The sequence below is a fragment of the Heterocephalus glaber genome, unplaced genomic scaffold, assembly GCF_053883595.1.
Source record: "Heterocephalus glaber isolate CG9 unplaced genomic scaffold, H.glaber_assembly_v1.0 deba00001460, whole genome shotgun sequence".
Taxonomy (NCBI): Eukaryota; Metazoa; Chordata; class Mammalia; order Rodentia; family Bathyergidae; genus Heterocephalus; species Heterocephalus glaber.
The window spans coordinates 7356855-7378658 of record NW_028258307.1 but is presented as its reverse complement, the minus strand read 5'-3'; the positions used below and the strand labels follow the sequence as shown (position 1 = coordinate 7378658).

Genomic DNA, 21804 nt, shown 5'->3' with positions numbered 1-21804 from the left:
ATTTTGCATCTGACTCCCAAGCGTGTGCGTGCGTGCCTGTGACTATGTCCTCCACCAGCCCCATGTCTCCTGTAGCTGGGGTGAACCTCATATGGGCCCTCACCCTTGGGGTAGCACACCTCTGTTCAGACCCCCAGAGCCAGAGAGAGGGTGCGGGACAGGGCGCCCTCAGTGCCGAGCCTGTCCTGTGCTGGGCACCAACCTGAAGACGGAGGAGGTAGATAGGGCTAGGGACAGCTATTTGGCGGTGGCAAGGCAGGATCCTGATCCCCGTGGAAAGTCCCCCCCTCATGCCCGCTGTACTCATCTGTCTGGGCCAGTGGGGTAGATGCTGGGGATGGGAGAAGGCTGGACAGGAGGGTGGGAGGAAGGTGCCTCCTCCCCCCGACCCTGAGCGGGAATGTCCCTGTGCCATGGCTACACCAGAATCTCAGGGATCTGGGAGAGATGGGTCCTCCAGAGGCCACCATGAATGGGAGGAATGGCGGTAGGGAGTCCCCAGAGCTACAGTGTCACTGTTTAAACCTCTCCTAGGCACGCCCCAGCAGCCCCCAAATTCTGAGGAAGCGCCCTATGGAATCTCACGTCCACCCGTTTCTGCAACAGTGCATGGCCGAGTCCCTGCCTCCAGCTATCTGGCAGCCACCAGAGAGCTCTTCCTAACACCCCTCTCGCTGGCTCTGCTGAAAGGCTCCTCTTGGTCTATGTAATGCACCAACGACTGAGATGCCCACTGCCTTCATCACAGATCCTACCAATTCCTCCAAATCCTTCAATACCCTCAGCTCCACATCAACTCTCAGACACCATGAATTGTAACAGAGAATAGTAACAGCCAGTGTGAGTGCTCACCAGGCCAAGCCCCATGCTAATCCCTCTCTACGCATCCTCTTGTTTAATCCTCAAGCTGGATAATCAGGTGGTTTAGAGCACTGCATGCCTATTTTACAAATGAGAAAAACACTTGACTCAGTTACCTCCCCTAGAACACCCTGAGGCATACCCTGCACTGGCCTAGGGAGGGAGAGGTGGGACTAGTGACAGCCAGGCTCAGAGTCAGGAGCCCAGAGACCTTAGTGCCCCAGCCTGTCCAGCCAGGATGCAAATGAACCACCAGGTTGAACAGAACCATTATTCAAGTTCCCAAGGATTCATTTCTCTGCCTGCAGGCTTCCGGGTCCCAAGCCAGGTCCTGCCCCACAAATCCTGCAAGGTGATGGAAAGTATGCAGCCTGGAGTGATGGCATTTGGTCCTGCTTCCCTTCCACGCAGAGCAAAGGAAAGTGGCCAGGAGTAGGCTTATGTTTTCCAGCCTGGATCCTGGATCCTTTACAGCCATCATTCAGGCCGCAAGACCCGTGCCACTGAAACACGTGGACAAGGGCGAGCCAAGAAGGGGCCTGAGGTCTAATCCCACCCACAGGCCAGCCCCCTCCTGCCTCTGCCCACCTTGGGAGGCCACTAGCATTCCAGTGTGGAATGTGTCATGCCCAGGAGGAAAGTTATGGGCTGACCTCATTCCATTCACAGATCCTCTCCCAGCTGCAGGGTAGCAGCGCAGGCTGGAGGACTGGAGACGTGAGCACCGGCATGGCTCTAGAGGACGAGGAAGGCCCAGCCAGCGGAGCTTAGCTGAGCCCTTAGGAAGGGCCAGGCTAGCCACAGGGCTGTGGGCCAGCACACGCTCCCAGGAACCTGGCTCTGCTTCCGCCTCTGCAGGATGGGTCCCCTCTGCAGAGCAAGCTCCAGGTTAGGCACTTCACATGGAGAAGGGAAAGGGCAAGCCCTAGCTGTCACCATCCTTATTCCTACCCCGGGCACCATTTATATGTGTGTGCGTGCCTATGTATCATGTGAGACTCTGTGTGTCCGAATCTGTGTATGTGTCCCTGGAAGCAAGCATCTGCATTTGTGTGTCTGTGTGCAGGATCACCTGGCAAGTGTTGTCCTTGTGTTGTGTGGGTCTTTGCATACGTGTGTGTGTGTGTGTATGGTGATCATGGCACCTACAGCTCTCTGTACGGATGGGCGTGTGTCTGTATGTCTGTGGGCGGGGAAGAAGGAAAGAGACATGTCCCTTCCAGCACCCGAAGAGGACAATCAGGATGGGGTCCGTGCCGTTCCTCCAGTGTGGAACGTCTTCTCCCCTGCTTACTCCTAGGAACCAAATCCTTCCCATTCTGATAGGCTCAAATCTATCTCATCCACTCAGCAAAACACAGACTCTGTCCTACATGGGCCTCACCAGGCTTCCTCCCTGCTCTCCAACCAGTGCCCGTGTCCTCTTCGAATAGTGACTTCAATGGCCAGCGCTCATCGAATGCCAACCGTGTGCCAGGCTCTGTGCATAGAACTTTACATCCGTCCCTTCACTCAGTTCCCGTGACATCTATGAGCTGGCTAATGGGATATCTGTGTGCAGCTGAAAACTTAACGAGATTTTTGCAACATGTCTAAGTTCACACAGCCAATAAGCAGGTAAACAGGGAAGAAAACTGAGTTCTGGCCTGGAGCCCAAGTGCCCAGCTCACAGCGACCATGGATCTCCAAGTAGCCCTGGTATCGCACGTCCACGTCTTGCATTTGCCACATGGGGTGGGCCTTGGGTGTCACACTTCTGGGTGGTCCCTTTCAGGCCTGCTGGGCGCTGTGTGCATTGCACATCGGAAGTCCAGGACTCCACCCAGCAGGGATTGTGTACGTGAGGGGAGAGCTGCACTCCCAGATGCTCTGGGTCCTGGGCAGTGGGAGGCGACAGGGCAGCCCTCTGTCTGCACTCTGCACTCTTTCGAGCCAAGCTGCTCCTCTGGGCTGCTGGAGACTTCTGAGTTGGAAGCCACAAGCACGCATGCACAATCTCCTTCCTACCTCACTGCTGTGGAATCCCTTCTGTAACCACAAGTGCTAGGATTTTCTTTTTCCCAGAAGCTCAGCTCAGAAAGAGACCATTTGAAACATTAAAATAGACACACACTTTTCTTCCTTAATGAAGGGCTCTCTGGACTTGCTTATTTAAAATTAAACCCAGTAGTCCAGAAGGATGTCGACCATCTGACTTATTTTAAAATTCAATTTAAAATCTTAGGCTGTTCCTCCTGGCAGAGACCGAGGTTTCCTAAAGACTCACAGAAGGCCTGGACTTGTCCTACATGGGACTGGTCACATCCTATCACTCAGGGAGGCCTGGGGAACCATCAGCACCAGCTTCCAGAAGGAAAAATCAAGGCACAGAGAGGCCAGGGATGTGCCCTGCTTCAGCACAGTGGCTTAGCAGAAAGCAGGGCTAAGGAGGGAGTGCTTGGGCTGGAACAGCCAGGCTTGTGCCTGAATGACACTTAACTTTTGCAGCATCTGTTGATGACTTGCAAATTCCAAACTGTGCCAGTCTGGGGCTGTCACCAATGAGGAAGAATTACTCAGTTTAAAGTCTCTTGGAGATTGCATCAGAGAATGATGCAAGGGGAGGAAAGGAACAAAGTAAGACTACAAGAATTTACTGATAGCGTGGCTCAGAGCTCAGCATTAGGTAGACTGCCTCCCAACGGTCCTGTTTGCTAGGACAGATCCGAGCCCAGATGTCTTCTTTTTCCCTTTTCCAGAGATGTCTTTTGATATCAGTCCAGGCCCTGCTGCTGCAGAGTCAACACATCCCCTTACGCCAGCCTCCCGAGACTAACTGGTGTGCTCTGTGGCCCTCTACGTGGCATGCTGCTGTCCATTGCTAATGAATTGCTACATCTTGCTCTCAAAGATCGTGGCTTTCTTTCTTTATTTTTAAAAAATGGCCTGTGAGATTCAGACTGATCTTTCCTACTGCCAACATGCCACTCTCTCCAGTACTCAAACCAGACACACCCCAGATGCCCTCAATTCTTCCCCCTTTTATGCAGCCCCTGACCCACGCTTCTGCCCTGCGAGCTTTCCAGACCACAAGGTTCGCAGCATTATTTTCACCCTCTGTATTCCTCACTCTCATAGACCATTTGGCCCCAGTGATACCTGTTCTGTCTCTATCGGTTTTCCATCCACACTTCTAATGCCCGGCCAGGTGTGCAAGGAGAATGGCGGAAGTCCCTTTTTGCTCCAGGTTAATCTCTAATCCAATCCACAGACATTTATCCATGTTGACCCTGGCATCCACCCATGACTTGCTCAGCCTTTCCTGTGGTTTCTCAATGCCTGAGGCCCAACACACTCTCTGCAATTCTCTCCATCTCTTCTCTCTGCCTCTCAGAATCCTACAAAGCCTCTAGGTCAAATTGAATCATGCATTTATTCATAAATATTTATTGAGTGCTACTATGTCCCAGGCATTGCGTGAGATCTTGGGACACACAGGTCAGCCACAGAGGCAAGTTTCTTGCTGACGAAGTTCTGGATCCAGAGTGGGAGGCACTGCACTGCGTTCTCCGTGGAGTCCTTCCTTCATCTTCAAATAGCTCATCCAAGTAGGTCTGATTTTGTTTCTTTTCCTCTAGCATTTGCTTTCTGAGTCCCTGATTTAGTCCTTGACTTACACCAACTGCTTGCACTAGTATTGCAGACAGCTAAGTGAGGTAGGGACTGATAGGTGGTTCGAAAGGGCCCAGGCCCAAGATAAAAGTCGGAGCGGAGATGTGGCAAACCAGGCCTGTGGTCAATGGCCGGGCTGGTGGAAATGAGACCCCAAGATGCCTCCCCAGAGATAAACTGCTCTGAGCAGTCCTGCAAGCAGTGCCATCTGGCTCAGTCAGCCTGGAGACTACAACAGGCACATAGAAACAATGTAACAACCACATGGAGAGGACCAGAACATTCTGACCCACACCTACTCCTTCCAGAAATGCCTGGGTTCTTCTCTGTGCTACCATATTTCCCAGAAAATACGACTGGATCATGTATTAACTTTTGCTCCAAAAAACATCTTTATACATTCATGTATAAAGATGTACATTAATTCAAATACAATCATCTCATCTTCTTCTGGCACACTGTCATAACTCTCTAAACCCTGAACTCTGGCCTGAATTTCTTGCAACTCCATTTCCCGTAGAACCACTGGGCCCAAGCTCTCATGTCCAACAATAGAGCTCTCCTTAAATGAGCACTTCTTGTGTGTGTAGCCTGCTTATGGTACACTGACAACACCACTGTCAGTATTTTATCCCATGAATTCTTCACCCAAGTCACAACGTCTTGCAGGCTGGGCTTCAGGAAGTATCCATGAAATCGAACGTTAAGTGAAAACTTAGGAGACAGGAGTGGCAACAAAAATGATGACAGGGAGGAATGAGGGTCCACACAAAAGCCATGAAAAATTGCAGTCACCAAAATTCAGAAAACGATCCTTTATTTCACAGGAGCGTTAAGTGCACCCATGACAACACACGACGTATTGGATTATGAAGATTCATATTAGACACAACCTCATCGGTGCATCATTGGGTGTTCATATTATTTGTGCACTGTGTCTGTGCCCCGATGGGTCATTTGGCAGTAATCAGCTCATCTGTTGACAGAGGCATTTACCTCTTGTCCAAAGGTACCCACTTGATATTTACAAATACTTAATTATAATTTATATTGTCATTATTAAGTATTAATGTCAATATTATTTATCTATACTCAATTATATATTAACATGATTACTTTATAATTCAATACGTCTGTCATGTGGTGCAACAGATGTACAAAATCTGGTTGATGATCTTAACTGGGGCTTATTTTGGGGTAGGGCTTATACCTGTTTTATGATGAGCATCCTGAAAAACCATGCTAGGGTTTACTTTCCAGTTCGATTTTCTACTCTTTTTTTTTTTTTTTTTTTTTTTGGTACTAGGGATTGAACTCAGGACCTTGTGCTTGCAAGGCAGGCAGCAGAACCACTGAGCTAAATCCCCAGCCCCCAGTTACGTTTTATTTTGGGGGAAATATGGTATGTACCTTGCTATGTACCTTATTTTTTATATTAGCTTAGTGACTATACTTACGCTGATTACTGTGTGACCCAAGGTAACCTGTGAGGTGATTTTACTGTATAAAAACCCCTAGACAAAGAGACTTGACAGCTACCCACTTTAGGGACCCCTCCTGTCTCTCAGGAGCTTTCTCTCAATAAACCTTTCTTACCCTCTTCACCTCCTTTGTCCTCAAGTCCATTCTTCGGTACTGGGAGACATGAACTCGGTGCATCTGACATCTAACAGGTTGGGAGTTCCCTCCCTGTAACACTAGCATTTATCTTTCCATGTGTTTTGCCACCCTGTTGGACTGCAAATCTCCCAAAGGGCAAAACTGTGCCTTATCCATTTTTGTATCACCCACAGTTCCTACTGCCAGACACACAGTGGGTCCTCAAATATTTTTGGAATGAGCCAGTCATAATTTTTTAAAAATCCAACAAGAGTTCAGCTTAGCTAGAAATGTTAGGCACCTAAACCCAAGCCAAAAATTGTAATAAAGACTCCCTTTATTCTTTGTTGAATGCAAAATAAACATTGAGGCAGTCTTTGCGCTGTATCATAACACGAGCGTGCCTCGGGGGATTGATGGGCAGATGCAGAGAACATCGGCACTTTGTCTGGACGTTCTCTCCTCACCTGAGCTGTTTAGGACCTTGCCTTCTCTCCCCTGGGGACTTTGCATCAATAAACAGTGGCTGAGCTGGATTAAACTGGCTCTGATCCTCTGCACTGGGTTAGACCGCTGAGCAGGGTGTGTATTATCTGTGAACAGGAGGCAGCTGGGGAATTCGAAGTGTCTGCCCACAGTGTAATTATCCCCTGCTGATGAGCGAATCAGGAACCCACACTCTCAGGAGCAGCAGGGACGTTCTCCAGCCTGAGACGGGCTTCCCACTGGGTCTGACGGAAGGAAGGGAGAGGAGACAGGGACGGCGTTTCACAGCCGATTTCTGTTGCTCTGCTCTGCGCGGAGAGCAGTGGGGGCGGACAGCTGAGGTCACGCCGACGGCACCAGAGGAAAAAGCAGGCTGTCTGTCTGGGCCCCTACTGTAAATCAAGAGCTGTGCATTGCTGCTGGAAAATGAAATGCTCTTGTTTTCATTTTCCAACCTGGAAGCACTTGGTTAGGTAACAGAGGCTGCTTCTTTGGGGAGCAGGCAAGCCCTTCTGTGGGCAGGAAGCTGGCATGACACCTGCTCCAGCAACCAGCCCTGCTGGCCCGGGCTGGGTGCTGAGGCTGCACACCATGCAAGTCCTGGGCCCAGCCAGACTGTCCACCACACACTCTGGTTCCTCACAGCAACTGTCACCATGGCAACGGAGAAATGAGTCCTGAAAGCTGTCTTTCTCCACTGCTCAAGAGTAAGGTCAGCAACGGCAAGACTGTCTGTTCCACTGATCTCTTTATCCTTATGCCCATCGTAGGTAGGGTCTGGTGCTCAATTCAAGGGCATGGAGTAGCTGGGCATGGTAAACACACACCTGTAATCCCAGCACGCTGAGATGTTGAGGCAGGAGGTTTGCAAATTCCGAGTCCAGCCAACTCAGTGAGATCCTGTCTCAATTTAAAAAAGGGCTAGAGATATAGCTCAGTGTGAAGGCTCAATCCTAGTATCAAAAAAAGGTATGGAATGAATGAATGAACAGATTCCTAGCAACAGCCTCACAGGTGTGGAGTGGGGGGACCTTTGCGTTGACCAGGCAGCATGGCTGAGGTGCCTCAGTGAACCATTGGGACCTATTACAGGGCCAGGCTGGACACTACCAGCCCATGTTTCAGAATGGGCTGCCACCCAGGGAAGGGAGTAGCTGGTCTCTCCCATTAATCTTCTCTGCTCCAAACTGCCATATGCAACTTACTGTCCAACCCACACAGCTTAAAGTTTGAGTGCATACAGTTCATTCATTCATTTCACCTAGAACAAATTACAACACCCCTTCTTGACTTATGTAACCTAACAAGTAAGACTGATGTTACTTACTTGTTTGTTTCAAATTGCAAACAGTTACAACAATGGTATTCATGCTTTTCAAATGGTTACATGGGCAACACCCAGGCCAAGGACCAAGTTTCCAGATTTGCAAGGATGTGCACAATTTCAAATATTTTGTTCTGTTATCCGCATAAACACCCTTTAGCTTTTCAGACGTGGTGACCTATTTTTGGTTAGGAAAATAGGTCACCTTAAAGCAACTTCTCTGTGTGCCTTGTGGTTGGCCTGCCCTGGCCACATGCAGGCTCCCAGTGAATAGAATCAGGGGAACAGGGCAGGATCTGATACATCCCCTTGCTCAGGGTGCCTGTGGCAGAGATGACACCCAGAGCTACATCTGATTGTCCAGTTGGACAGCTTGGCACAGCCAAGATCATCTTGCAGGACTGTGGCATCCACCTTAGCTCTTTCTCCTTTGTGCATGAGTCTGGCACAAATGATCCACTGCCACATTTCTCTTTCTACCAGAGAAAGCTGTGCAGCTATCCTGTGACCACTTGGGAAAAGGGGTCCACATTGACGCTGGGGAGCCCATCACCTTCTAGACTACACACAGGTGAAAACTGTCCCACTTTGTTTCCTAAACCAAGCAGTGCAACTTGTCACAGCTACTCTCATGCCAGGAGAAGGGTCACTGAACTCCTGGCTGGGAAGTGGCCACTTTTCTGGAAGTCTCTCTAGAGACCCTTGACTCTCGGAGCCCCCAGAGGCAGACAGATAAGGCTGCTGCTGGGAGGGCAGTGTGGAAACATTTGGCAGCTGACTGTGACTAATAAAAACCTGGATGCCTGGAATTTAAAACATTTGCAGCAGCCCCAGTCCGTGTGGTTAAGAGAAGAAAGGGCTTTTTCAGGTCTCTGCGTTCTTCCAGAAAGCAAGGGAGAGGAGGATGGGGTACTGGGTTCTCCCTTCATCCCTTGGGTGGACATGAATGACTTTCTTATGGCTCTGTCCTCATCAGCTCTCTTTGGGCCCTCAAGCCCCCTGGGCTGCCTACTGTCACAAAGGAGAAACTGAGGCTCAGAGATCAGTCGGGTGATTAGCAACATCTAAATCTCACAGCCTGGGGATTTCTGATCAATTCTGGTAACCTAGCTTTTTGCAAAGAGTCTTAGAAATGGGTAAGGAAGAAGGTAGAGTGAAGGGGTGAGGGTAAAATCCCTGTTTCCTGATCTAACAAAACGAGGCCCAAGCCCGGAGCCTTCTACGAGCACATGACCCTGCAACGTGCAAGCACTTTGCTCAGAAGGGCATCTGGACTTGTCATCTCTCCTTATCTAATGCTTTTTCCAACTTGTCCACTCACCACAGACAGGAAACAAAGCTTCTTGGTTTTAAGAGCCTCTGAACCCCTGGGAGGTTTGGTTGAGGCTCTGTTCTCCAAGCTTAAAAAAGATCTGTTCTTTTTTGAGGCCAACAGCAGTGCACATTTTATTATTTGTTCCTGCCTGCCTCCTGTTAAGAAAGTTTTCACGATTGACCCAAGACTCCTTTTTTCTTATATTCACCCAAACTTTTGTTTTACAGTGTGGCATTCAGGGGCTCAAGAGGGGCCAGCTGCTCTGGACACACAGCTGAAAATCTCCCTCACTCAGCCTGGAACTCAAGCCTTCAGCTTGGGGGTTTAAAACTGAGAATTCACAGCCAGACAAGGAGGCACCATGTGTGTTGGGGAAGGGGAGGAGGGAGACCCTACTCTTTTAATTTCCTGCATGAAATGATCACAGGCTCATTCATGCGAGGAATATGTGCTCTCTCTGGCCTCCAGAGGGGAATTCACCGAGTGTCAAGAAGACCAGCTCAAGCCTGGAGCAGATGCACATGTCCAGGGAAGCAGTTAGCTCATCAAGTGAAATTCCATCCACTCGCCTCAGGGCTTCTTCCGTGACTCACGCTCCTGGCCTCACAGAGTGGGATGAACTGGTTAGGGAAGCACAATCTATTACCGCACCGCAGAGCCTGTAAAGCATTTCTGTAGAAACTGTCTGAGTTTTTCTCCTGCACAGTATTTAAAACAACCTTGCAACTGGTGAGTACCCGACACACCAGTTCTGATGGAGAAACTGTTGCGACTGTCTGAGACTTGCCCAGTGTTCTGGCTAGAGATACCTCAGGGTCAAGCCTACGGACTCATGCTTGGGGGAGCTCATTTGAGGGACAATGTTTCCTCCCCCACAGGAGAATAAAGTGTCCTCTAGAGCAGACTACAGTGTCAGGTGGGCACAGAAGTGCAGGGAAGCAAACTGGTTTCAGGCTGAGTGAAATCCCATCAGCCAGGCTCGGGGCTTGTGACTCACACCTCTGGCACCCCTGAGGGGGATGAACAAGGTCTAGACTGATGTGCTGTTTTCTTCCACTCTCTGCCTGGGGAGCTCTGGTGCACTCGAGAGGAGGCACACACACCTGTGAGGGTTGGGCTAAGCCTGTTACCTGTCTTTGATCTCCAGGCATTAATGAGGATGATGGTTCCTGCAGAGGAGTGGAAAGAGACAGGGATGTCTCACCAGCTCCATTAGTCCAGGGGTTCACAGCTGGGTCACAGACATGGAGAAAGCATTAACTGACCCTTCATTTCTGGTCACACTTCACTCTTGATCACTTTTGAAATCAGAGGCCCCAAGCTGGGGGGATGTTGGGAAGGGCTTTTACCCTCACCCTTAGACATAGAAGAGTGAGGATCCGAAGTCTGCAGCTGGTTTCCAGGTCAAGAACAGGCAGGGAGAAGGACAGAGCCCACAACGTACACACCGGTTGACATCCCTTCTGTGCGTGTGACACACATGGCTGGCACCAATTTACACAACAACCTACACGGCCAGTAGACACCTCCAACTTGGTATAGGTGCAATTCACAGATGAAGAATAACGGGATCTCAGAATTTGGCGATCACTTAATCCCACTTCCTTCCCCAAGCAGGGATCTGACCGCAATATTCCTGGCAGGTCATCCAGGGTCTGTTTGGAAGTCTCCAGCAACCAGGAGCTCACCACAAATGAAGGGAAGTATGGGCTTCGCCTCAGCTGGAATCTGCCCCCCATTACCTGCCCTTTGGCCTTTGCTGTGAGAGTTGGAATAAATGATAAACATTTGCCTTCATGGCAGTTCTTCAAATATCTGAAGAGAACTGCCTTGCTTCCTCCTCCATTTCTTTTCCTGTCAAAAATTTTTCACTGCCTTATATGATATGGTATCCAGACCAATCAACACCTTCAGAGATTGGTTTTTAATAATCAATGCTTTTCAGTCATTGTCTATAATGCCTGCACTCTTGTGGCTGAGTTTTGTTTCCTATGAACTGTAATATAGAATCATATATTTAATGTCCTATAGGTTCAAAATATATTATCATTATTGTGACCCTTTGGACCTATTATTTCAGCTTCCTGTAGGTTCCTGAATCTTTCTTCAATCCATGATTTTATTTCTCAGCAACCCTTCCTAGTTTTGTATCTCCTCTACATGTTATCAGTCCACATTTTAATTTCCATGATACATGATGGGTAGGCGGGGGCAGAGCCCTCCCACACACCATTAAAGGCCATCCACTGTGTTTATTCCAAATTAGTCACCAGTTCTCCGTGGGTATCCTTAGTCAGTACTCCATGACTCCGCCTATGGGTGCGTCCACCAAAGTGGTCTCTTCCTCTTGTCCACAAAAATGTGACAGTGTGCATTTCTATAGCTAAGAGGAATGATTCCATGATCTCAGCTACAGACACAGCCCATCCCTTGAAGTGTTCTGGAGAACTCAGCATCCCACAAACATCTGCTGTAGGTGGTCTAGGTGGCTCTCTCCCCGTGAAGCCAGTGATGCCAGGAAGCATGAGCGTTAGCCACAAAGCCCAGGAGGCAAGAATCTTCTGACAACTCCCAAAGGCCTTCCTTGGGCAGCCTGAATCCTGGCCCCTGCATGACCTGTTTTTAGCAGGGGGAGTCTTGAGAGGTGATGTGTCCCCTCCACATTGTGGCTGGACAAGAATGCTCCATCCTGGTTCATGGTCACCAGTCTGGTCTGAATGACAGCATAAAAGAGGCCTTCTAAGAAAATGCAAAGTGCGAAGGCTGTGAATGTCAATGTCACCTGGTCCTTCAAACCAGATGTCTGGCCTGGTTACTGTTACTGCATTCGGATCTGTGTGCTTTGCCTGGAATGATCCTCCAGCTTACCCTGGGCATACAGCTGTCTTCCTAGGTCCTAGGGACCATGTCCCTCTCTGGCTGATGCCTCAGACCATGATGTGGTTGGCAGGCACCCCACAAATGTCCAGAATAAAGAATAAAGGTGGGTCCTATGCTTTCCTATTGTATAATAGCAGCCCTACCAGAACAAGAACGTTCTCCCCAACATTTTCTCTTCCTGAATCTCTCTTTTCCACCCTATGAGGTTCTGCTTTTGATGCAATCCACCTCAATTCCCCTCCAAACACTAAGCATCAGAACTACCACAGAGTAAGTATTCAATACACATTTATCTAATGAAGTGCCACTCAGAGTCCTTTTTCCGGGATCATCTTTTCATTTACTCAACCCCAAGCTCACTGATGTTCTGGCTTATCTTCCTTTTATTCAAGAAGACTTTCTAGTCCCAACAAGCCTGGCTCTTCACTTGACACTCCAATGGCTTTTCTGAGGTTCTAGGCTGAATGGGGACCCATCAAAGGTGCTGGGAATGAACTCATTGTCCTATCAGGCAGGGCAATGCTATGAAGGAATGACCCTCTCCGATGTGTCACTGCTTAGTCTAATATTGTATTCTGGGGGATTCTCTCCCTAAAAGAATAATGATTTGGGGGAGAAAAAGATTGTTGAGTTGGAGATATTGTTGCCATGAGGTACCTAGATTTATCTGTTGGCTACAGTGATGACTAAGACACAGCTCCTGCTCCTCAGGGGCTTCTGGTCTCCTCAGAGAGATGAGCTATTTACCAGTGGGTGATAACTGTTCCACACAAGACCATAAAGAGTGGAGATGAGAAGTTCTGTGAGACTGGGTTGCACAAGCCCACTCCCAAAATCACTGACTCCTCCAAAGAGTAAAGCTGTCTTCAGTTATGTTCAGTTACTAAATAAAGCAGGGGTCCCGACACCAGGGCCATGAACCAATACCCTACTGGGCCACAGACTTGTTAGGAACAGCACCACACAGCAGGGGGCGAGTGGCAGGCAAATGAGCAAAGCTTCATCTGTATTTCCGGCCACTCTCATCTCTGGCATTGCCGCCTGAGCTCCACCTCCTGTCAGATCATCGGGGCCACTGGATTCTCATATGAGCAAGGACCCTACCGTTAACCAGACATGTGAGGGTTTCATGCTCTTTTGAATCATCCTGAAACCAGAACCCCATGCCCCTGCCTCTTCTCCCTCCTGTCCATGGAAAAATTCTCTCCCACGAAACTTGTCCTTGGTGCCAAGAAGGTGGGGAACACTGAAATAAAGTATGTCTACTCTACAGTATGTGCTCTGGTTATCAAGAGCGCATATGAAGAGTGTCAGGTAGAAGTAGTCTCTCTCAGCTGAGGGAAGGATGGAAATCCTTCCCATGCTCACTGCAGCTGGACCAGTGCCCAGTGGGCCTGGTGTACAGAGAGGAGCAGGCAGCGTGAGTCATGAGGAGAAAATGTGGACTACAGTCTGGGGAGAACTTCCTCAGGAGCCCAAATAAGGCAATTTCAAGTCACCTTTCTTCAGCCTTAGGGCTGGCACTGGCTGGAGGTCAAGGCTCAGTGACACTCCTTGGCCTGTGTCCATGGTGGATCCCACTGCCCCATGGCGGTGACATCCAACATGTTCCTCAAGGACAGGAGTCTCAGCATCCTGCTCCTCCTGCCCAAAAGCCCACATGCTTTGCATATAAGAGGAATTCAATCGCTTGATAATTTAGTTCTTTACATGAAGAAATTGTAGAAAAGCTCAATCTGAAACTGAGCCATAAATGTACAAGAAGGGTCACAAACCCTTCTCATTGGCCACTTCCAAAAGCAGACTTGGGCCACCAACATCAGAGTCATCTGAGAGAGCATTAATAAAAACAAGCTAGTCCCATAGTGGGAAATTCTCATTCAGTAGGTCAAAGTGAGGCCCCAGTGTCTGCAGTTGTAAAGTGGCTCTGGTCCCCAGCTAGATTGGGGACAACTGTCCCATGGTTGCCAGCCTCCAAGATGGCCCCCAATGATCTCCACCATCTGCATTCATTCCCTTGTGTCATCTCCTCCCAGATGGGACCAGGGTTGGTCTGTGTGACCAAGAGACTAGAGCAGAAATGATGGTCATCACTTCTGAGCGTGGGTTATCAAAGACTGTGGCTCCCATCAGCAGTTTCTCTTCTATGAATCACTCATCCTGGGGGGAGACACTGAGGACATATCTTGAGGACACTGAGGCCGCTTATGGAGAAGCTGTGCTGAGCGGAAAAGGGAGTTCCAGCCAGTAGCTAGTGCCCGCCCTCAATCACATGAGTCAGCAGGGGAAGGGGTACAGCTTCATGGGAAAGAATCAGGTCGTTAAGCCTCCACTGGCTTCTTGACCCATGGAAACTGTGAGATGATTCATGTTGGTTGTGTTAGGCTGAAAAATCTGGAAGCAAATTGTTATGCAGCAAGTGCTAACTAATACATTTTCCCACCAAAGGGCAAGCTCCCACACACGGCTCACCTACCTTCCCAGCCTGAGCTCACATGCTCCTAAATAGATGCACATCACCTTGGTAATCATCCCCTGCTCGCCACCAGGCCACGCTCCTCACCTCTGTGCCTGGATGCCCTTCCCCATGGATGACATCCCCTTCTCCAGAAATCCTCCCTGAAACTGCCCTTCAGGGTTGGTCCCCTCCTTGGTGTTCACGTACACTTCTTGAAATCAGTGGGAAAGCGGCAAGTTACATGGAAGAAGAACATTCACATCAAGAACTCATCAAGAGCATAGAACTTGCCTCTATCTGGTTGATCAATGAGTTGTCAAATTTGAACCCAGGAATCCTTTTCTCACTGCACACCACACCAACATCCTCTGTGTGTTTGCAGTCGGTGACTCCCCAGCCGTTGGAGGAGCAGGCTGCCAGGGTGGCCTCGCTGCCCGTGCAGTAGACATTGTCCAACCAGATGGGCCCTAAAGGAAGCAGAGCAGAGAAACTCAGCATTACGTTAGGGCAGGTGTGGGTGTCTGGAGCACCAGTGTTTCACATGGAAAGAGGACTTCTGCGCACTGTGTGCAGCTAGCGATGGATTCTTATTGTGCTAAGATACTGCATTTAATCCTAGACCGTCTGGATTCCCTTACCAGATCAGGCAGCTGATATGATGTGGAGAAGTAGTAGACCAAGCACAGTCAGGACAGAAGTCAGATGTAAGCCTAGAAGTTATATGGCACAGTGTAAAGAGCAGAGGCTTTGGAGCCTATGGGCTTTGAATTCCGCTTCAGCCTCTTTAGCTTTATGACCTCGGTCGAAGCCCCTTTGCCTATCAGCAAAGTGGGGACAATATGGACCCTTGAGTTGCTGAAGTGTGTGCTGATTAGTATAATATATGGCACATGCCTAGTTTATTGCTGATCCATAGTTACTTAAAGTGGTGACAATGATGAAGAGGAAGAGGATTATAGTTACACCAACTACGGCACCAGCCAACCTTCCCCGCCATATGCAGCAGAGCAGAGGCTGACCTCTGACCCCTCGGGGGAAAAGACAACTGTTCTGGCGTTAAGGGTTTGCAGTTTTCAGGTATTTTCGCACTTATTATCTCCTGGATCTTTCCATACAGGAGGAAGAGGACACGTGGGCATGATCATTCCCACTTCATAGATGCAGAGCTCTGGCTCAGAGGGAGGGCATCCCATGATGCCAGGCCACTCTCTGAGCCAAGAAGCCTGGGCCTCGATTCCCCATTCAGTGCCCTTCCCACTTCCGGACATCGCCCTATCACTGAGGGAAGGGCCTGCCACACTAAGCCACAGAGGCCCTCATCACATTCTGCAAGACCACTGTGGAACTCTGCCCACCTCCCGTTCTTTATCTCTATTGCACTAAGTAGAATTACGTGTGTGAAGTGCTAGAGGGCTAACCACATCAAGACTCTTCCTGCCACTTCTAAGGTAGCTACTATCAAAAACACAGAACGTGACAAGTGCTGGCGAGGACGTGAAGGAACCGGAGCCCCACGCACCACTCGGGTACACACAGCACACAGTTGCTGTGGAAAGCAGCATGGTGTTCCTCAAAAAATTAAAAATAAATCTTTCACCGGGTTGGGCAATTCCACTTCTGGGTGCCCATCCAAAGAACTGAAAGCAGGGTCTTGAAGAGATATCTGCACATCCAGATCTACGTTCATAGCAGCACTATTCATAACTGTCAAAAGGTAGAAGAAACTCAAGTGCTTGTTGACAAATTGCAGTCTATATATACAATGATACAACCTTTAAAAGCACCCCCAGGGCCAGGGATTTAGCTCAGTGGTTTCACCGCCTGCTGTGCAAGCGCAAGGTCCTGAGTTTGATCCCTGGTACCAAAAAAAAAGCCTCCCCCCAAATTTTGTCACATCCTACGACATGGAGTACCCTTGAGGACACTGTGCTAAGTGGAATAAGCCAGTCAGGCAAGGAAAAATACTGGATGATTCCTCTTATATGAGGCACCTCAAGAAGCCAAAGTCCTAGAAACAGAAAGTAGAATAGGGTTGCCAGGGCCTGGGAGAGGGGGTGGGGAGTGGCTGTTTAGTAGGGACAGAGTTTCAGTTTTCCAAGATGAAAAAGCTCTGGAGATCAGCTGCACAGGAGTGTGAACATACCGAACCATACTGGATTGTACACTGAAAGATGCTTAAGATGTGTACTTTCTGTTATGTACATTTTACCACAATCAAAAATAAATACTAAGAAAGGCATTAAAGGGTTTTCAACTAGTGATTTTTATACATGTCACCACAAACTGAAAGAAAGCAAAACCAAGTCTCCCATTTTTCTCATGGCTCCATTAGAAGCCTGTAGAACAGCAGGGTCCCTCAACCCACCTGCCACGTCCTGGTTCTCATTTCTAAAGTAAAAACACTGCCCAACAAGCAGGTTGCCATGGAGATCCAATGAAACACAGGAAGTGTGAGGACACATTCAGACCTCCTTTCCTCCTTCCAGATGTCAGAAAACAGTGAATTCTAGTGCTTCCATTACACAAGCAAAAGGAGACAAAAACACACCCATTGTACAGATAGAAATCGAGGCAAGAGGCTGGGGTTCTTTAAGGTCAGGGAGGACGTGGGGCCTGTCTCCTGACTCCCAGGTGTGGCTGGAACGCATCTGCTCTGATAGATGGCTGGTCAGGGCTCAAAGGAGAGCGCTTCGGACGTGTTGTGGGAACAAAGAGTTTATTGAAAACATCTGGGCTGAGGTTTTCCAACTGGTTTCTCAATCTGGCCTGGTTTTCAAGCCGTCAAGCTCCACTGAAACATGTGCTCCCCCAATCGATTGCTGTCTCTACAACAAGCTGGTGTTTGTGTTACTAAGTACTAGCAGTGGAAAAGACCCTCTGAATTCTACTGGGGGCCTCTTGCTTGGAATGCTCTGTAGCTAAGCGGCAGAGGGGCAGAGGGTGAGAAGAAGTGGAGTCCTTATTCCTTCTATAGCCAGAGACACCCCCTCACCATGGGACCCGAAGCAGGTCACGGCACCTTGAAAGAAACTGTGTAGCTGCAAACCCCAATATGCTGGGGCCGGCTTCACTTTCTGCTATGGAGCATGTGGAATTAGCACCCTGGAATACAAGGAAGCTGAACTACCCACAATACCTGCTGTCTTCCATACCATCCTAGACTCCCAAAAGTCCTACCCTCTATATATTCTTTGTCAGTCACTTAGATTTTGGTTATGTAAATCTGTACTTAGCACAACGCACACCATGCACAGTGTACTATTTGGCCTGATTTCATGGCAGTGGTTTTTTTTCTCCTTTCCCATATGGCTGTTGCCCATGAGCTACTGTCCCAAGTTCACTGCAGCCAACTCTGAGTCTGCCTGCTGGAACCCAAGCTGGTTCTAGGCATCTAGGTGGCATCCAGCTGCTAGCAAAGTAATACTTGGGACGTGAGACAAGGCACACACGGAGGCCACATAAAAGCCATTCAATCAAAAGCAAAACTGCATTTTATTCTTTCCACTCATTTACTCTAAAAAATGTCTCTCCCAAAGAAGGAAGAGATGTGTGAGCAAATGAACAGGTCCTTTGGAGGACAGAGGTCATAAATGAAATGCTGTTTGAAAGCCAGGTCCCTGGGCTCTGTCAGAGTGATGGAAATTGTTTAAGTTAGAATTTGCAGGATTCTGGCTTTGTCAGAGGGGACTGGCTTTGTTGCTTTCCTCGGGAGTGGGGTGTAGTTGTGTGGAGAGCTCTTACTTTGGATCAGTTGCCATGAGAGCCACCCAAGGAGTGAGCAGTGAGCCATCTGTCCCTTCTAGAATGCTAAAAGGACCCAGGGTTTACCTGGGCTCAGAGGTGCTTTGGGAGCAGAGACCCGCTGAGATTTCAGGCTGGAAAGCCCCAGAGGTCCAGGTGCTCACCTTGGTTTCATTACCACAGCCTGGGCCTCAGAGGGGTTTGGGGACCTAAGAGGGGCAACCTCTTACAGGGTCAGCCACTGGGTTCCCAGCCCATCCACAGAGCCTGATTGCAGCTTACTCCGCCAGGGCAACTCCAGGACATGCTCTGTGGGCAGTGTACCACATGCTGTTTTGGCAGTTTCTTTTGATATTCTCCCAGATCAAAATGAATCAATCCGCTAGTACTTAGAAAGTAAGTACCTATTACGTACCCAGTGCTGAAACAACAAAACCCTGGCCAATGCTAATGGAATTCAAATACATTTCTATTTAGAAGGTCTCTCATGATGCAAACCAAGTACCACTCTATATACATGGCTTAACTCAAAACTCCACCCACAGGACTGCTCATTTTGTCTAGATCTCTTTCTGTCCTCTTCCTGAGCCATTCCTGTCATACCCTGTGATGGCTTCAGTGTCTACACAGATGGCCCCTCCAGGACTCTCGGCCTCTCAGTTGCTACACTTCCTCCTCCAGTGGCTTCTCTCCACCCACCTCCAGCTACTCCCCAAGCAACCTCACACCTCCGATCTCCATTTCCACTGCATCCGCACTTCCTCCCATCTTCCGGGGTATCCGGGAGTATGGTAATCTCAGCAGAGATGCTCAAGCCATCCATCGTGGCAGCTCTGCACAACCCTTCAGTCGCTTTCCTCCTTACCCAGCATTTCCATTCATCTCTCCTCTACTGTCTTGAACTCTTGACCTCTCATCATCCTTAAGACTGCAAAGTCCCACCCAGGTACACCTACCGTCCCAGCTACCCCATGCGTGGAAAAAGCCACAACCACCTTATCTAAAGATAGATGGCATTTAAATTTGGGTAGAAATAAAGGTGTCACTGGGGGAAGAACACCCCACTGTCACTGGGAGTACTGTCATAAAACAATGAAGACTAGAGAGCCTGGAATAGAAAAGATGACCCTGATGTTACCCTTGGATCACTTAGCTAGCAGAATAAGCAGATGTAGCTGCATGGAGGAGAGCTGTAAGTTTTGTTAATGAAGACAGGAAATGGGTTCTGAGTCTGCTAGCTCATCTTGGCTGCTTTGGCTCTGACACTGCTAAGGAGCTCAGAATGAGTTTCTAAGAACATTGAAGTCTTAAATGCAGGCTTTTGAGCCAGTTCTCCTGATGAGAAATTTTCTGTTTCACAGAGGTGAGGCATACATGAGATGGTGCCTCTTCTCTCCTGTAATTTCTAGAATAACAGAAAGAAGAGTCATAAGGAAGCCTAACAGTTGTCTATTTTACTGCCTCTCACACCTGGTTACATACGCGAGCCTGTCACAAGCTCCCAAAAGCTGCAGACTCTCAAGTCCCAGTCCAGACCTTTGAAACTAGAGTATCATGAGTTGAGGTCTGCGATGTGCTGGATGTCTAAGGCCCTTCAGGAAAGATTTACAAAGTCAGCATGACAATGACCTCACTCGCAGGATGAGTATGGGCATCCGGGCAGCCTGATCTATGCCCAGCCCTGCCCAGCATACAGCTGGTGAATAGATGCCTTTGCTTTACCAACACAGGGACACAGACTCTTAGCTCCTAGAAAGAAATATTTTAAATGATGCCCTTCATTCACCCATACCCACTTTCCCATTTGGGAAACAGATAACCAGGGTTTCAAGAGTTCTTAGAGAGTCCAACTTCCAGATAGGGAAACTGAGACCACATATGTGTCTTCCTATATAGCATGTAGAGACGTGTGCCACATAACATTTCTGCAACGATGAACAATGCACATGATGACCCCGTAAGATTCTACCCGTAACCTAGTGACCTCATGGCTGTCTTAGTTTGTCTAAGTAGACTCTATGATGTCACAAACACATTGAAATCACCTAGTGACTCATTTCTCGGATTGTTTCCCTATCATTAAGCAATGCATGGCTGTCATTAGTTAGATCAGCACCAGAACTGAGCACAAGGCTTAGGACCCCAAGACCTGTCCTCCCTCAAAGCTCTGACAGCTTCTTTGTTTTTGTTTTAATAAACTGATTTGTATTTTAACCAGGTCAAGTGAAAGTGAAAATCCTGAAGTGCTCTGTTCCCACCAAGACCAAGGCTACAGGAGCAGTTAGTGTTAAGCCGACGCGGTCCACTTGCGCACAAGACTAGCCTGTGGGGGTCTTTTGAGAAGGGGAAAGGGTGCCGCTTTTAGGGAGGGACTTGGAGGAAGGGGGGTCTTTCTCTGGGCTCTGATGCAGCCCCCAGTCAGGGTATCTGGCTGCAGAGGTACACAGGCTGGTTCTGCACCACGAGCCACCAGGTGTCCTGGTTTGCCTGGAACTGGGAGTCTCCAGGATTCGAGACTTTGCAGGTAACCAGGAAAGCTCCATGCCATCAGGATGGTTCGTCCCTCTACCCACCCAGGGAGGCCTCCCTCTCACGTTCCTTCAGGGCACAGCCTACATGGGCAGACAGAATGCCACCAGGAATTTACACCAGATGCCAACCACAGCTTCCTCTGCCAGGTCAACCTCATGGAAGGCTGCTCGCAGTCTTCCAGGTGACGTGCATGCAGTCTCAAAGCTCTGAGCGCTTTACCTTCCCCCTTGCCGTAGGACGAGCTGGCAGTCCAGGACTTGGCCTCCACATATCCCAGCTCCCGGCAGACGACGTGGGCGGCGTGGATGGAGAAGTCGTCGTCGCACACCGTGCCCCACTGGCCGTTATAGTAGACCTCCACGCGGCCCTCGTTGTGCTTCCTCTTCTGGCCCGCCAGGCGCAGCTGGATCTTGACCACGTCTGAGGGCACCTGAGGCCGGTGGTACTCGGGTGCCGGCTGCTGGAAGTACTCGGGGTACTGGAGCTGGTAAGGCCAGCTGTCATACTGTGCCAGGCTCAGGGATGGCAGCAGGATGAGCACAGCCAAACAGCCGCAGAGGCCAGAGCCGAGCGGCCTCTCCATCCCTGTCCTGTGGCAGGAGTATCCCCCGGCCAGGGTCCTGGGGCTGTCAGGCAGGGCCGCTGGGCTGGAAGCAGCAGGAGCCTCTGGAAGGGAGGAGAGACGCATCAGGATGCGACGTGGGGTGACAGCCACCTGCATAACACTCAGTGATCGTACGCTGCTCCTCCCATCTCGATGCCAGCCCATCCCGGTCACACCTGACCTTTCAGGCCATGAGTCTCCACCTCGTCTGCCCACCAGCCTTCCCATGTCGCTAAAATGCTTTCGTTAGCAGGGTTCCTGCAGGGCACTCAGCACAGACTCAGTTTGAGGAGAGTTGTCTTTTTCTTTGAAGACTGTCTGGAGATGTGAGCAGTGTTTTGTGGGACTAACAA

General features: G+C 49.3%; 1 protein-coding gene across 1 annotated transcript in view; it reads right to left on the bottom strand.

Annotated features, from left to right (window-relative positions):
- The window catches only part of Loxl2 (lysyl oxidase like 2), a 76956-nt gene that overhangs the window by 32907 nt on the left and 22245 nt on the right, over positions 1–21804 (bottom strand). The window contains exons 2-3 of the mRNA XM_004848346.3: positions 21067–21513; positions 14866–15041 (exon numbers count right to left, since the gene is read on the bottom strand). Of these exons, the coding sequence (XP_004848403.1) occupies positions 14866–15041; positions 21067–21430 (540 nt within the window). The 5' untranslated portion in view covers positions 21431–21513. The remainder of the gene's footprint in view (positions 1–14865; positions 15042–21066; positions 21514–21804) is intronic.